The 14,125-nt window shown below is 47.0% G+C and overlaps 1 protein-coding gene across 1 annotated transcript in view; it reads left to right on the top strand.

Moving 5' to 3' along the window:
• The window catches only part of LOC135911179 (uncharacterized), a 180,918-nt gene that overhangs the window by 51,255 nt on the left and 115,538 nt on the right, over positions 1-14,125 (top strand). Inside the window, exon 8 of the mRNA XM_065443368.1 lies at positions 913-1,059. Within this exon, the coding sequence (XP_065299440.1) occupies positions 913-1,059 (147 nt within the window). The remainder of the gene's footprint in view (positions 1-912; positions 1,060-14,125) is intronic.

Raw genomic sequence — 14,125 nt, 5'->3', positions numbered from 1 at the left:
CTAGCGCGCGCGCGACCTGAGCAGCCGCTGTCGGACGGCCACTCCCGAGATTCCCCGCGACCATGGCCCGCCGGCCTGAATAAATCGTGGCCACGGTGACTGTCTGTTCGCGCCGCCTTCAACAGTTCCTCTGAAAAAAAAAAGAGCTACTCGAAAAACAGGCACATGACGTTTGTGACCTCTCTTTTGTAGTCGCTTTAACAACTTCGCTATGAAAGTACTCGAACGAACCCGGGCGCTGGTGCGTGGGGCAGCTAAATGTGTGGCAGCTGAGCCAGCCTGAGACTGAAGGCTAGTGCGCAAATTATCCTCGAAGTTGACCTGCCGACTGCACACTGACTTTTCCTTTCGAATTGTTCATTCGCGACATCATATTGCCCAACAAATACAGAAGTTAACAAGTATGGTTCAGGGCCGCCCAACCTTACCGCCGTAGTGTTTGCAAAACATATAAACGTTTGGAAACGGCGGCAGCTAAAACATAACGAATGTGGTCGCAAGAGCATACGAACATAGAAGCACGATGCATAGGCTATTCTCGTATTACCCATCATTGCTATGACAGCTGAGCGATCGTAGTGGTTTACTGCAGTCATTCCAGCTGGAAACCAGTATAATCTGGATAACTATCATTTGTTGTATCTGCTCAGTTTGCATATTTTGCTCTTTTGCGTTTCAAATTGTGAAGAGCTATTTTTGTGGCGAATGCTACATCAAGGAAACAGGGATCATTTGTGTTCATGTTCAAATAATAAATTACTAAATAAATAATAGCTTGAAAAATGTTGTCATTGCGCACTGATAACACGGCTAAAATATTTACCCGCGAGGAAACACTAAGTACTTAGATGTCTACCCGTCATTCAAAGATGTCTTTATGCACCTAAACCTTTCTTCGATCCCGTCTTTCAGTTGAGTGCTCCCACTCAAGACTTCTACCACCGCATGCTATTGAACATGGCCGGCAAGACCTACATGGATGTGGCCAAGTTTCTCCAGCATCCCGACGATGAAGACATCCTTCCCAAAATTGACCCATTTCGGAAGAAGCTAGATGCGGTAAGCGTTGTTTTCGATCACCCACCGTGGTTGCTCAGTGGCTATGGTGTTGGGCTACTGAGCACGAGGTCGCGGGATCGAATCCCGGCCATGGCGGCCGCATTTCGATGGGGGCGAAATGCGAAAACACCCGTGTACTTAGATTTAGGTGCACGTTAAAGAACCCCAGGTGGTCTAAATTTCCGGAGTCCCCCACTACGGCGTGCCTCATAATTAGAAATGGTTTTGGCACGTAAAGCCCCATAATTTTTTTTTCGATAAGCAGCATTCAATAAGTAAGTCGTTCGCTCAAGATTATTATCGCACGTTCTCCTGCTATCAGAATTCATATGCCAGATCACGGGTTATCAGCCGCTCTCTCCCTCTCTCTCTTATATACATATATATATATATATATATATATATATATATATATATATATATATATATATATATATGTTCTGTAGGTCCGGTCCATAGGTAGCTAAGGAACCGAAGGAGCACACTTAAGATAATTGCATTGTAACTGGTTTTAACGTTTCGGCTGTGGCACGGCTATCGTCAGAATATACGCAGATACAATTGCGCACCCGCTTTTATGGGCATGCGCGCGTGGGCATTACTAGCAGTGCATTCACGTGTACTCTTGCAATTAATAACAGAAAAGTGCAGCCGTATGTATAACTGAAGCACGATAAATGATATGCATGAAATATCGTTATGGTATCGCGATGATAATATATGAAGTTACAGAATGATATCAAGAGCGACATGGCAAAACTAGCAACAAATTGATTTGGCGTGATTTTTGAATGCTGTACAAGAACAAACACATCAAGATATGGCAGAAAGGCACGACATCTTTCCCACGCTCTAGTTGATACCAGATGAAAGTGTTCAATTTATGAATGAGAAAGGACTCCTGTATTTCTCGATCATGGTGTGATATGAAACCTGATTGTATTATTGTTACTTTGATATTGTCAAACGTATGGCCTGGCAGTTGAACATGTTTAGATAATGGAAGGTGCGGCAAGCTGTTAATGTGTGCTTTGTGGTTGTTGAATCTGATACGAAAAGATGCTGCGGTCTGACCGATATACTGCATCTGACATACTGAACATTCAAGAAGGTAGATGCTGTCGCAAGTGAAGTCGCCGTTGATTTCAACAGAAAAATTGGATGCTGTGCTTCTAGAAGTCTTTGACGTGGTCATATATGTACAAAATTTACAACGGGGCTTATTTTAGGGGTGACAACCAGCAGGAGCAATCGCTTTGGCCTTGGAAGAGGTTACTAGGTCACCCAGGTTCCTAGAGCGACCATAGACCACTCTTGGTGATTCCGCGAAAATATTTTTAAGACGGTCGCTCTGTGTCAGTAAGTTATAGTGCTTCCTAAAATGTGCGACATGTTAGGCATAGATGCAGAGTGTGTTAGGATAAGATTAGTTCGTGAAATAGACGCCGATCGCTTGTCCGTGCAGATCAGTTCTTTCCCGTCGAAACAGTCAGCCCGTTTAACGCCATCGTCAATTATTTGGGAAGGGTATTTCTGTACGGTAAGTGCGTTACGAAGCTCGTTACAGTTGCGAGTGAATTCACTGTACTCCGAACAAATTCTTTTGAACCGGACAGCTTGGCTGTAGGGAATGCTCGTTTTGCAATTTTTGACATGGTTGCTTTTGAAATGCAGATATCGCTGTCGGGCAGTGGGCTTTCTGTAAAGATATGTCTTAAATTACCATTGCACAGATATACCGAGACGTCAAGGAAGTTTATGCTGAGGGATGAATAGGAATGGGAAAAGGAAATAGACGGTGCGGCGTTGTTGAAGTCAGGAATCAGTGAAAGCAATGCAGCTTCGCCATGGTGCCAAATTAGGAAAATGTCATCGATGAAGCGTTTGTAATAGAATGGTTTGAGGGCACGAGTAGCGAGGAAATTCTTCTCTAGCATGCCCATACCAATATTAGCATAATTGGGCCCTATTTTTGTACAGCAATTGTCCCGCAATATATATATATATATATATATATATATATATATATATATATATATAGTGTGAGAGCATTATTCATACGCTTCATATTCTCACCTGTACATACTCATCATCACCGTTTTGGGGCCTGGTGGTGGGGCTCTGTCTCGGGAGAATAAAGAAGAGACTGGCTACCTAAACCTCGTCTCACAAGTGGTGGAGTGTGCTGTCCGGTCCCTTCGCCCTCTCGCTCCCGGTCTCTCTCCAGCTTCACCTACGCTACATCCCTGGAGCTCCGCTCGGGTCGCCGCCTCTACCAACTGCACTCGACCATGTCGCAAGACCAGCAGACCAGTACCACGACATCCACCTTGCCGACTCCTGCGGGAACCCCTTCTTGGACAGCCACCACCCCTCAGAAGGATCCACCGGTATTTGCTGGGCTTCCAGGTGACGACGTTGAAGACTGGTTGGAGCTATACGAGCGCGTGAGTGACTTTAACCACTGGAACGAATCAGCAAAACTTGCTCACGTCGCCTTCTACCTAACCGGAGTTGCGAAAACATGGTTTTACAATCATGAGCTCGATTTGGTCAACTGGGGCATCTTTAAAAACCAGCTACGCCAGATTTTCGCAAACTCGTCTGTCCGCTCCGATATCGCTAAGAAGAAGCTTGCTGAGCGTGTACAGCACTCAGGCGAGTCCTACACTTCGTACATAGAGGACGTCCCCGCCCTCTGCCGCCGCGTGAACACCTCGATGGCAGAGAGTGACCGTGTACGCCACCTGCTCAAGGGTATTGGGACTGCGGCATTCAATGCTCTTGTAGTGCTGAATCCCACTACCGTCGCCGACATCATCAGTACGTGTCAGCGTCTCGATGACCTTCATATGCTCCGCTTACACCCTGCCACATCTGATTTCAAGGCGTCCAACGACAGCGAGCTACGTGCTTTGATCCGCTCCATCATCCGTGAGGAACTGCACGCCCAAGCTTCGTCAAACCCTCCTGAGGTCCATCTGACGCCTCCTGGTGGCGGCCTACGCCATATCGTGAGGGAAGAGCTAGCTGCCGTGACCTGCCCGCAAATCACGAGCCCCCACCCTATCTATACGCCCACGTACGCTCAGGTTGCCTCTATAGCGCCACTCCCCCAGCAGCCACCACAACAGGCACCTGCGCCGCACATGTCCCTGAATCCTATCGCTGCAAGACCATCGCCTGTTCCGTCCTATAACGCATGGAGCCCACCTCGACCGGTTTGTTACTACTGCGGCATCCGTGGCCACATTTCCAGGTTTTGCCGACGCCGTCAGCAAGGTGAAAGACGCGGCTATGACGGCTTTGAAAGGGATCAGTTTTCTGGCCCTGTACCACGACGTCGGCGTTCTGACTACGTTTATTATCCACCACGTTCCCCATCTCCACAGGACTTCAACACTGCCAGTTCATCGCGTTTCCCGCGTCGTCGCTCTCCATCACCGATGCGGCGCTCTTCTTCCCCTCTACGACCGGCTACTTCGTCCTCCGATCACCGCCCGGAAAACTAAATGGTGCAGCTTCAGGAGGGAAAGCTGCATCTTTTGGACAACGTGAAACGCCTCCGGAGCGCCCGTCAAATGTACTTTTGGTGTTTGTTGAAGGTGTCCGAATCGAAGCCTTGGTTGACACAAGTGCATCGCTTTCCGTTATTAGTGCTGACTTGTGTTCTCGATTGCGAAAAGTGAAGACACCGTATAATGGCCCTCCCCTTCGTTGTGCTAATGCAGTTCTTGTTCAGCCCTCCAGTGTTTGCACTGCGCGCGTTTTCATTGATGGCATCCTCCACCACATTCAGTTCGTCGTGCTGTCTTCGTGCACTTCCGCGATGATTTTGGGATGGGACTTCGTGTCCTCCGCCTCAGCTTTAATCTCTTGCCGTCAGCGAACTATTCATATGACAGATACTGAATCTTCGTCCTCTGTCAATGCTCACAGCCTGCGTTTTGTCACGTCTACCGACTGTTTCATTCCCGCGGGCACTGAGCATATTCTGACGCTGACTTCCGACACTATTATTAATGGTGATGTGTTCCTTGCACCGAGTGGTTCCTGCATTTCTGGTGGGCTTAGCCTTGCTCCTAGCCTAGTACGGTTTCAGGACGGTAGAGCCTCAGTCGCTGTTCATAACCCTACTTTTTCCCCAGTTGTGCTCTCCCAGGGCTCTACTGTGACATGCTTTACTGACACCGAACCTCTTTCGCTGGTACCGCTTCACACCGAATCTCCACCTTTGTCTACCACAACTGATTATCACACTGCTGCCGCTGCTTTAACGGCCGCGATAAATCCCGATTTGACCACTGCGCAGAAAGAAGACCTTCTGGCACTCCTGCACAAACACAGAGCCTTATTTGACGTCCACTCCAAGCTTCTGGGGCGCACTTCCGTCGCAGTACATCGCATCGAAACCGAAGGCGGTTCGGTTGTACGCCGCCGCCCGTATCGCGTGTCTTCCGCAGAACGGAAAATCATTGCGGATAACGTTGATGACATGCTCAAAAGAGACATCATTCGGCCATCCTCCAGTTCTTGGTCGTCTCCTGTCGTGCTGGTTCGCATTAAAGACGGCTCCGTACGATTCTGCGTCGATTATCGAGCCCTTAATAAGATCACGCGCAAAGACGTATATCCGATGCCACGAATTGACGATGCCATTGACTCCCTCCAGGGTGCGGAATATTTCTCTAGTCTAGACCTCCGATCCGGATACTGGCAAATCCCCATGCACGAAGCGGACAAGGACAAGACAGCCTTTGCAACGCCAGGTGGACTTTACGAGTTCAACGTCATGCCGTTCGGTTTATGTAATGCCCCTGCAACATTTGAACGCATGATCGACACAGTTTTACGTGGCCTTAAGTGGAAGACCTGTCTGTGCTATTTAGATGACATCGTTATTTTTTCTACAACTTTTAGTCAGCACCTTGAGCGCTTGGACGACGTTTTCACTTGCATTTCCAACGCTGGCCTCCAACTCAACACAAAGAAATGCCATTTTGCCAGAAAGAACATCAAAGTATTGGGCCATCTTATCAGCAAAGATGGCATTCGACCAGATCCCGAAAAGGTTGCTGCCGTGCATCGCTTCCCTCGCCCTGAAAATCAAAAGCAATTAAGAAGTTTCTTAGGCCTGGCATCCTACTTCCGCCGCTTCATCAGTCATTTTGCAGCCATGGCGTCGCCGCTACACAAGTTGCTCACGTCGGGCACTGCTTTCCCTTGGACAGATGAATGCGAACTTTCTTTCCAAGCCCTCAAGCAGGCATTAACCAGCGACCCTGTTCTCTGTCACTTCGATGACAACGCACCAACTTGCTTGCACACCGACGCTAGTGGCCATGGGATCGGTGCTGTACTTTTACAGCGGGATACCACCTCACGAGAGAGTTGTTGCCTATGCCAGTCGCGCACTAACACCTGCCGAAATGAATTACTCGATCACAGAACAGGAATGTCTCGCAGTAGTTTGGGCGATCCAAAAATTTCGACCATATCTTTACGGACGCCATTTCACGGTCATAACCGACCACCACGCCTTATGCTGGTTGTCGTCAATCAAAAATTTGTCCGGACGACTTGGTCGCTGGGTGGTACGCTTACAAGAGTACGACTTTGACGTTGTCTACAAGTCTGGGAAAAAGCATCAAGATGCCGACGCTCTCTCTCGCTGCCCGCTGCCATTATTAGCTTCGAGTACACCTCTCCATTGCTCGCCACTTGATGATGAGACTAAGTCGTCACTCCCGTTATTACCGTTATTACCTCTCACGGTTACTGACACGTTATCTTCCAATCGCCTCTCTCACCTCGCCTCGTGTCAACGTTCTGACCCCTACTGCGACAGCATCATCCAACGCCTGTGCGGAACTACATTTGCACCAAATGCCAGATTACGTCGACAACTGCGACTATTTAAGCTTGACAATGATGTGCTGTACCGCTACATATACAACTCCGACGGACACAACTGGGTACCTATTCTTCCACGCTCGATGCGCACACAAGTCCTTGAAGCCTTGCACGACGACCCATCTGCTGGCCATTTGGGATTCCACAAAACATACCACCGCGTTAGGAGCCGTTTCTTTTGGCCAGGCATGTCTACCTTTGTGGCCAAGTACGTCGCTTCTTGCGTTCAGTGTCAACGGCGGAAACGACCGACTTCGCCTCCTGCTGGGCTTTTACAGCCCATCCCATGTCCCGAGACACCGTTTGCCATCGTTGGGATAGACCTAGTCGGCCCTTTGCCCATAACGCCAGCGGGTCATCGATGGGTCGTGACAGCTGTTGACCAGCTCACACGTTACGCAGAGACCGCTCCTCTACGCTCTAGTTCAGCCTCCGACGTCGCCACCTTCTTTCTAGATGCCATTGTGCTGCGCCATGGTGCCCCTCGTGTACTGTTAAGCGACCGCGGCAAGACTTTCATGTCAACAATGCTCGCAGAAGTACTCGGAGCTTGTGGCACAGTTCATAAGACGACATCCGCATATCACCCACAAACAAATGGCTTAACCGAGCGATTTCATCGCACACTAATAGATATGATATCGATGTATATCGGGCCAAACCACGACAATTGGGACAAACTTTTACCATTCGTGACTTTTGCTCACAACACCGCTATCCAACGAACTACGGGATACTCACCTTTCTACCTAGTTTTCGGCCGTTCACCGACGTTCACCATCGACGCCGCTTTCTTCAATGCTCCAACTAACACCTCAGACAGTACACCCGAACAGTTCGTTTCGAGACTTGAGGAATGCCGTCAACGTGCTCGTTTCAACACAGAAGTCAGTCAGCTAGATCGCAAGCAACGTTACGACATCTCTCGCCGCGACGTCTCCTTTTGTCCCGGAGAGGAAGTGCTTCTGTGGACGCCTATTCGTGCACCCGGTTTGTGCGAGAAGTTTGAATCCCGCTTTCTTGGACCCTATATTATTAACGAACAAACATCCCCCGTAAACTATCGCGTTACTCCCGTAGACGTTTCTTCCGACCATCGTTGTCGTGGTTCGGAGATCGTTCACGTTTCGCGCCTAAAACGATTCGTTCGGCGTTCCCCTCCTGGCTAAGTCGCGGCCTGGCTGGCCGCTTGCGCGTGCGGGGAAATTAGTGTGAGCATTATTCATACGCTTCATATTCGCACCTGTACATACTCATCATCACCGTTTTGGGGCCTGGTGGTGGGGCTCTGTCTCGGGAGAATAAAGAAGAGACTGGCTGCCTAAACCTCGTCTCACAATATATATATATATATATATATATATACAATGTGCAGTTATATGATGACAAGCCCACGACAAATGAAGCGAACAACAGCATAGACGAAATAACCTACAGCTCTCAACTGAATTGAAGTAATGGCAAATAAATTAAAGATGATGGCAACAAAGAAACACTGGTGACATTTGGGATATGTACCCTCGTCTTCGCATTACGCGTGCGATGCTCTTTCCAATCGAGTTACCATGACACCGCTTTCCCATCCACTTTCTGGGGTATTCATGATTACTATAACTAACCATGGGGAGTGATAGCCAGAAACACCAATCACGGCTTTGGCTGCCGTTGTGTAACATCCTTTCTGCCGCAGACGTCACGTTACGTGGACTTTTTTTGGTTGAAGGTTACTTGTCAATAAACTCACACATGCTACTCAAGGCATGAAAGCTGCCATATTCGAGACCCTCACAGTGTCATAAACGACAAGAAAGGAAGAGCTTCCCTAATAAGACTCGGTGGCGTCTAACGCCACGCCGCGAAGCCTGCACGTGTCCTCCACAATGCATGGCGCACCGAAGCGTGCGAATGCTCAGGAACGAAGCATGCAGCAACCAAGCTCCTCTGTCGCGCTCCCTTTTGGACAAGCTGCGCCATCTCGTGGCACTGCCTGGAACTTCACGCGTGACCTCCGAGGCAAGGAGCATGGCACGCCATTGCCTGCGAACGCTGAGAATTGTTCCCTCGCCCACCGGAAACACAGTGACACTCAGTGACCCAAATTGGCGATAGGTTCATTGAAGAGCTGCGCATACCCTGTGTATTTGTGGCGCAGTGGCACTGTCCTTGAAGAACCCATATAACGCGTGGTAGAATCCGATCAGCATCGGAGAAACTTAAGCGATATATTTCGTCATTCTAGAGCGGCACGTGCCAAGTGGTGCACACCTAGTTACCCAATTAGTTGGCGTCAAAGAAAGTCATTAGAAAGTTTTAGCAGTGCCGTATTGCCGAACGGTAAGTGCTGTGTGCGCAACGGAATTACCGTTCTGCACTAACCTGCCGCGATGACAGAAGACGTTCTAGCTGCGCGCGTGGCCTCGATGCATACGGTAACTTGTTAATGATGATTGTGGCTAACATTCAGGCCTTTCGGAATACAACAACTATGCGCTGAACGCGAAATATTTATTGTGGCGAATACTAGAAAACTTCAGCTTGTTCATAAACATATTATTCTTCATACACATATTACTCGGTTAACGCAGACGCCAGTCACAAGGCTGGTAGCGACACCTTGTAGCACTTTGACCTACAGCACGTGAAACATTTTTTTTTGTTGGATATGTGTTTTTGTCAAAGAAATATGTAAAAATAGAGCTGCTTGCTGTCAATTGCACCGCTGCCGAAACTGTACACATGTAGGTAGGCATAAAATAGTTTCTTACTGCAATAAACACTGTTCGTCTCCTCTAAGTAAACTCTGCGTCACTAGATGCAACAAGCTGAAAAGAGTGTCACGTGACTTCTCATCATTTTGTTTTCTACAAGACCCGTTGCATGGATATCAAATGAACAAGTATTGAACAATCTCTGTGATTATAACCGCGTAACGCATCTGAGCTCATGTAGAAGTGGGTGTTACGAGATATCACGTAGCTTTCGCCGGCACACTCCTGATTCGCATCCATTATGACATGGATATGAAACGATTCGAGGGAGATCTGTAAATAGTACCCGCGAAAGGTACGCTATACCACGTGGTGAAGGATGTCACGTGACCTTGCGTAACATTGGGAAGCCCACATGTGATTCGCGAACACAGTGAAATGGACGTCAAACTAACGGTAATCGCAAGAGCTATGCGATGGTACACACGTAGCGAACGTCAAATCACGTGGCAGACGCTGTCCCGTGACCTCATGTATATTTCGCTAGCCCATGCGTGATTCCCAATCATACTGACGTGGATATAAACCGATCGGTCTGCGAACAATGTCTGAAATGCCACGCACTTCACGTACTTAATATCCCGTGAAAAAGAGTCACGTGACATAATGTAACTTTAGCTAGACCGTGGGTAATCACCAACCATGCGGACATGGATATAAAACGAACGGGAAAATCAAACGCTATGCGATGGTACACAAATCGTCAACGTTTAATCACGTGGAAAAGGGTGTCACGTGATCTCACGTATATTTCGCTAGCCCATGCATGATTCCCACCATACTGACAGCGATATCAAACGATCGGGATTCTAACAAGGTCTGCAATGGTACGTGCTTCGCATACTTCAGACCACGTGAAGAAGAGTCACTTGACATCATGTAACTTTAGCAAGATCATGGGTAATTACCAACCATGCGGACATGGATATCAAACGAACCGGAAAATGAAAAGCTATACGATGGTCCACACGTAGTGAACGTCAAACCATGTCGGAACGGGTGTCACGTGATCTGACGTATCTTTCAACAGGCTCATGGGGCATTCCCAACTATACTATACTATAGAAAGTGCGTGTACACATTTCACAAAGCAGACGATGACGCCATTATGACCTACCTTGCCCACGAGTACTACGACTTTAAAGACCTAATCTCAAAGGGCTCGGCCTACGTCAACGAAATTTGGTTGCAGTTCAAAGCACATGCTATGTACTGCTTAAGGCAATTTATCCCACAAATACAAAAGAACACCAATAAGCACAACCCATGGATTAGACGTGATGTAATTCATTTAAAACGTAGATTAAAAAGGTTGCAGAAATCTAACAAATTACTCCCAGTTCCAGACTTCTGCCAAAAAATAAATTCGTTAAACAGACTACTAAAGGAAGCAACAAAGGTAGGAAAACAGCGCTTATGCAGTACAACACTAAGCAATTTTATCAAAGACTCACCCCAGAAATTCTGGCGTTATGTCAGGCACAACGATAACCGTACAAAACCGTTATCGCCGACAGAAAAAAAGAAACAGTCCGGAAGCCGATTAACACATTCTTCTATTCCGTATTTGCCCCCGACAATGGCATTATGCATGCTTACAGGCCAGAAAAAATACGGCACAACGCGACACTGAACACTCCAATCGCAACTGAAGCAGGTGTGTTCGCACTATTATTAAATTTAGACGATAAAAAGTGCAATGGTCCTGACCGAATCGCGAACGGTTTCCTGCAACGTTATGCCGAGCCTGCAAGCAAATACTTATGCCTCATTTACAATAAATAAATATCTGAACAATGTAGTCCAGCAGAATGGAAAATTGCTAAAATAGTACCCGTCTAGAAATCGGCCATTATTTATTGTCAGTCAAACTATAGGCCTATTTCTCTCATATGTACATGCTGTAAAATCTTGGAACAAATTATCTTAAAATCCGTTACGCAGTTCAATGAGGCAAACAAAAGTCCTCTATCCATGCCAACATGGCTTCAGGACTGGTCTGTCTACCGTTATCCAACTCGTTGAGATACTACACGATTTCGCCAACGCAATAAATGACCAGAAACAAATAGATGCAATTTACCTAAACTTCTCAAAGTCCTTTGATCATGTCTGCCATGATAAACTACTTCTAAAGCTTAGACATATACTGGGAGATGGGCCACGTTTTCGTTGTATAAGCAAATACGTGTCTGACCGCCGCCAGTTTGTTCATTTGGTCGATTACCAAATGTTTTTGGAAATGTGTGATGTGAAATGATGGATGATGCTATCAATTGTATAACCATATGCTCATCCTTGTTTTCTTCCTTTTTGTCTCTGTAAAACACCATATGTAATTGAAATAAGCTCTTTGTGCGTTATCTTTTTTGCCATACTTATTGCTGTTAACATAGGTCCATGAAACTCTACACTTACTAAGTACCCTTTTGTATTCTTATGTAAATGCCTGTACTACAATGCCTACAGACCCTTCTAACCCACTCCTGTAAAAATCCCTGATGGGATTGACAGTACCACAAAAAAAATACTGACATGGATATCAAACCAACGAGCTTCGAAGAACCAGTGCAACGGTACGCACGCCGCTTACTTCAGACCATGTGAAAAAGAGCTGTGTAACTTCACGTAACTTTCGCAAGTCAATGGTTAATTTAGAACCATGCCGGCATGAATATCAGACGAAAAGGGAAATTAAAATCTATGTGGTGGTGCCCACGTAGCGAACCAGCGGGCTAATGGTATCACGTGACCCCATATAACTTTCGCGGGCCCATGAATGGCTCCCAATCATATTTTTCATTTATTTTAACCTTCTGGGACATGGTTATTACACGAACAGGCTTTGAAGACGCTCTGCAATGGTACCCACGAAGGGCACGGCAGACCACGCCATAAACCGTGTCATGTTCCTTCACGGGACTGGTGATTTACAGACATAAAGACGCCACGTGGACAGAGTTTCGGCAAACTTCAACAGCGTCTACTTGGAGTTCGAACCAGATTGATCATCGGAGAGGGTCTAGCAGGAAAGACGATATGATCTAGAAGCAAATATCACAAGTTTTATGCATAATCACGGGTGGGTGAACGTTCTGCGTGCATACTCCTGCACGCATGGACAGAGAAGATCTGTTCATGGAGTCTCGCTTATCTTCTCATACGCTGCACCATTCCGGCAACTTCCCTCTCTACTCTCTACCACATTCTGGTGGAGGGCCTTGTCAGCACACTGGCCAGCCCACACATTAATAATATTAGTAATATTACGTATGGAAACATACAAACACACAAAGGAAACAGGGCAGCAAAGCTGATAACTGCGACCGAGAGGGGCACAACGCCTGCCCGCTCTTTGGGGAGGAGGGAATGAAAAGAGAAGAAGTGAAGATAGGAAATCAAGAAATAAAAAAGAAAATATGAAATAAACAAATGGCAGAGACACAGAAAACACCGAGGAATGCGGAGAAAACCCACTCACTGGCAATTCACACAGAGTAACACGGAGAAATACCACTGACTGGTGTAGTAATGCAGTGCTAATAATGAAAAGGACAATCAGAGTGTAGGTCACGTCTCGTCAACACGCTGGTCAACCCAATGGCCAACCCGCATAGAGGAATTCGAAGCGATACCGCTGTCTGGCGGTATCGGTAGAGGGAGAGAACATAGGACAAAGGAGAGTGGGATTGGCACTGGTGCATAATACCGTCGCACAAACCCAACGGACAAGTATTTTCATATCGACGAGCGTGACGATCAGGCACGTCGTCTCAGGCGCTTGACATCCGCTCCATTCATAGCCGCACACAGTTAACCGTAACATGCGTACCAAACACACGGAAATTAAACAGCCAGTGCGTGTTTTGTTACGCAACACCACGGAAAGCGAGGTTCTTCACCTCTGTGTAACGTAACGTGACTTAACGTAACTCTGCATTGAATTGACAGCTGAACCGATTGACGTCGATTTCACGGCGATAGGAATTTACCTTGAAAGCCATGTGGCACTGATAGAAGAAACGAATTGGTAAAGCTTGGAATATCTTTTTCCCCGCACACACACACAGGAAGCTTGAAATACTTGCAAATTCTTGCTTCGGAAGTAACTCTCCACATATTAACGATGCTATCGAATTATTCTCATGGACTCGTTTCTGGAAACGCTGGGCTTCTTTGAGCCTTATCACTGCACAAAATTCCTTACTATGTGAATAGAGGTACACGCCTTTCCGAACCTTGGGTGAGCATAAGCACGACTAGGCGTAATAGATAATAACGATCAATTCTATATATTTCTCTTAAATAATCGCCATGTGTCTTTGGCATGAACAAGTTCAGTGCCAGTTTTCCCCGGAATTCATCACTCGACGGAACGGAATATG

This window comes from Dermacentor albipictus, chromosome 5, assembly GCF_038994185.2.
Source record: "Dermacentor albipictus isolate Rhodes 1998 colony chromosome 5, USDA_Dalb.pri_finalv2, whole genome shotgun sequence".
In the NCBI taxonomy this organism is placed as follows: Eukaryota; Metazoa; Arthropoda; class Arachnida; order Ixodida; family Ixodidae; genus Dermacentor; species Dermacentor albipictus.
This window is presented reverse-complemented; position numbering and strand designations above follow the sequence as displayed.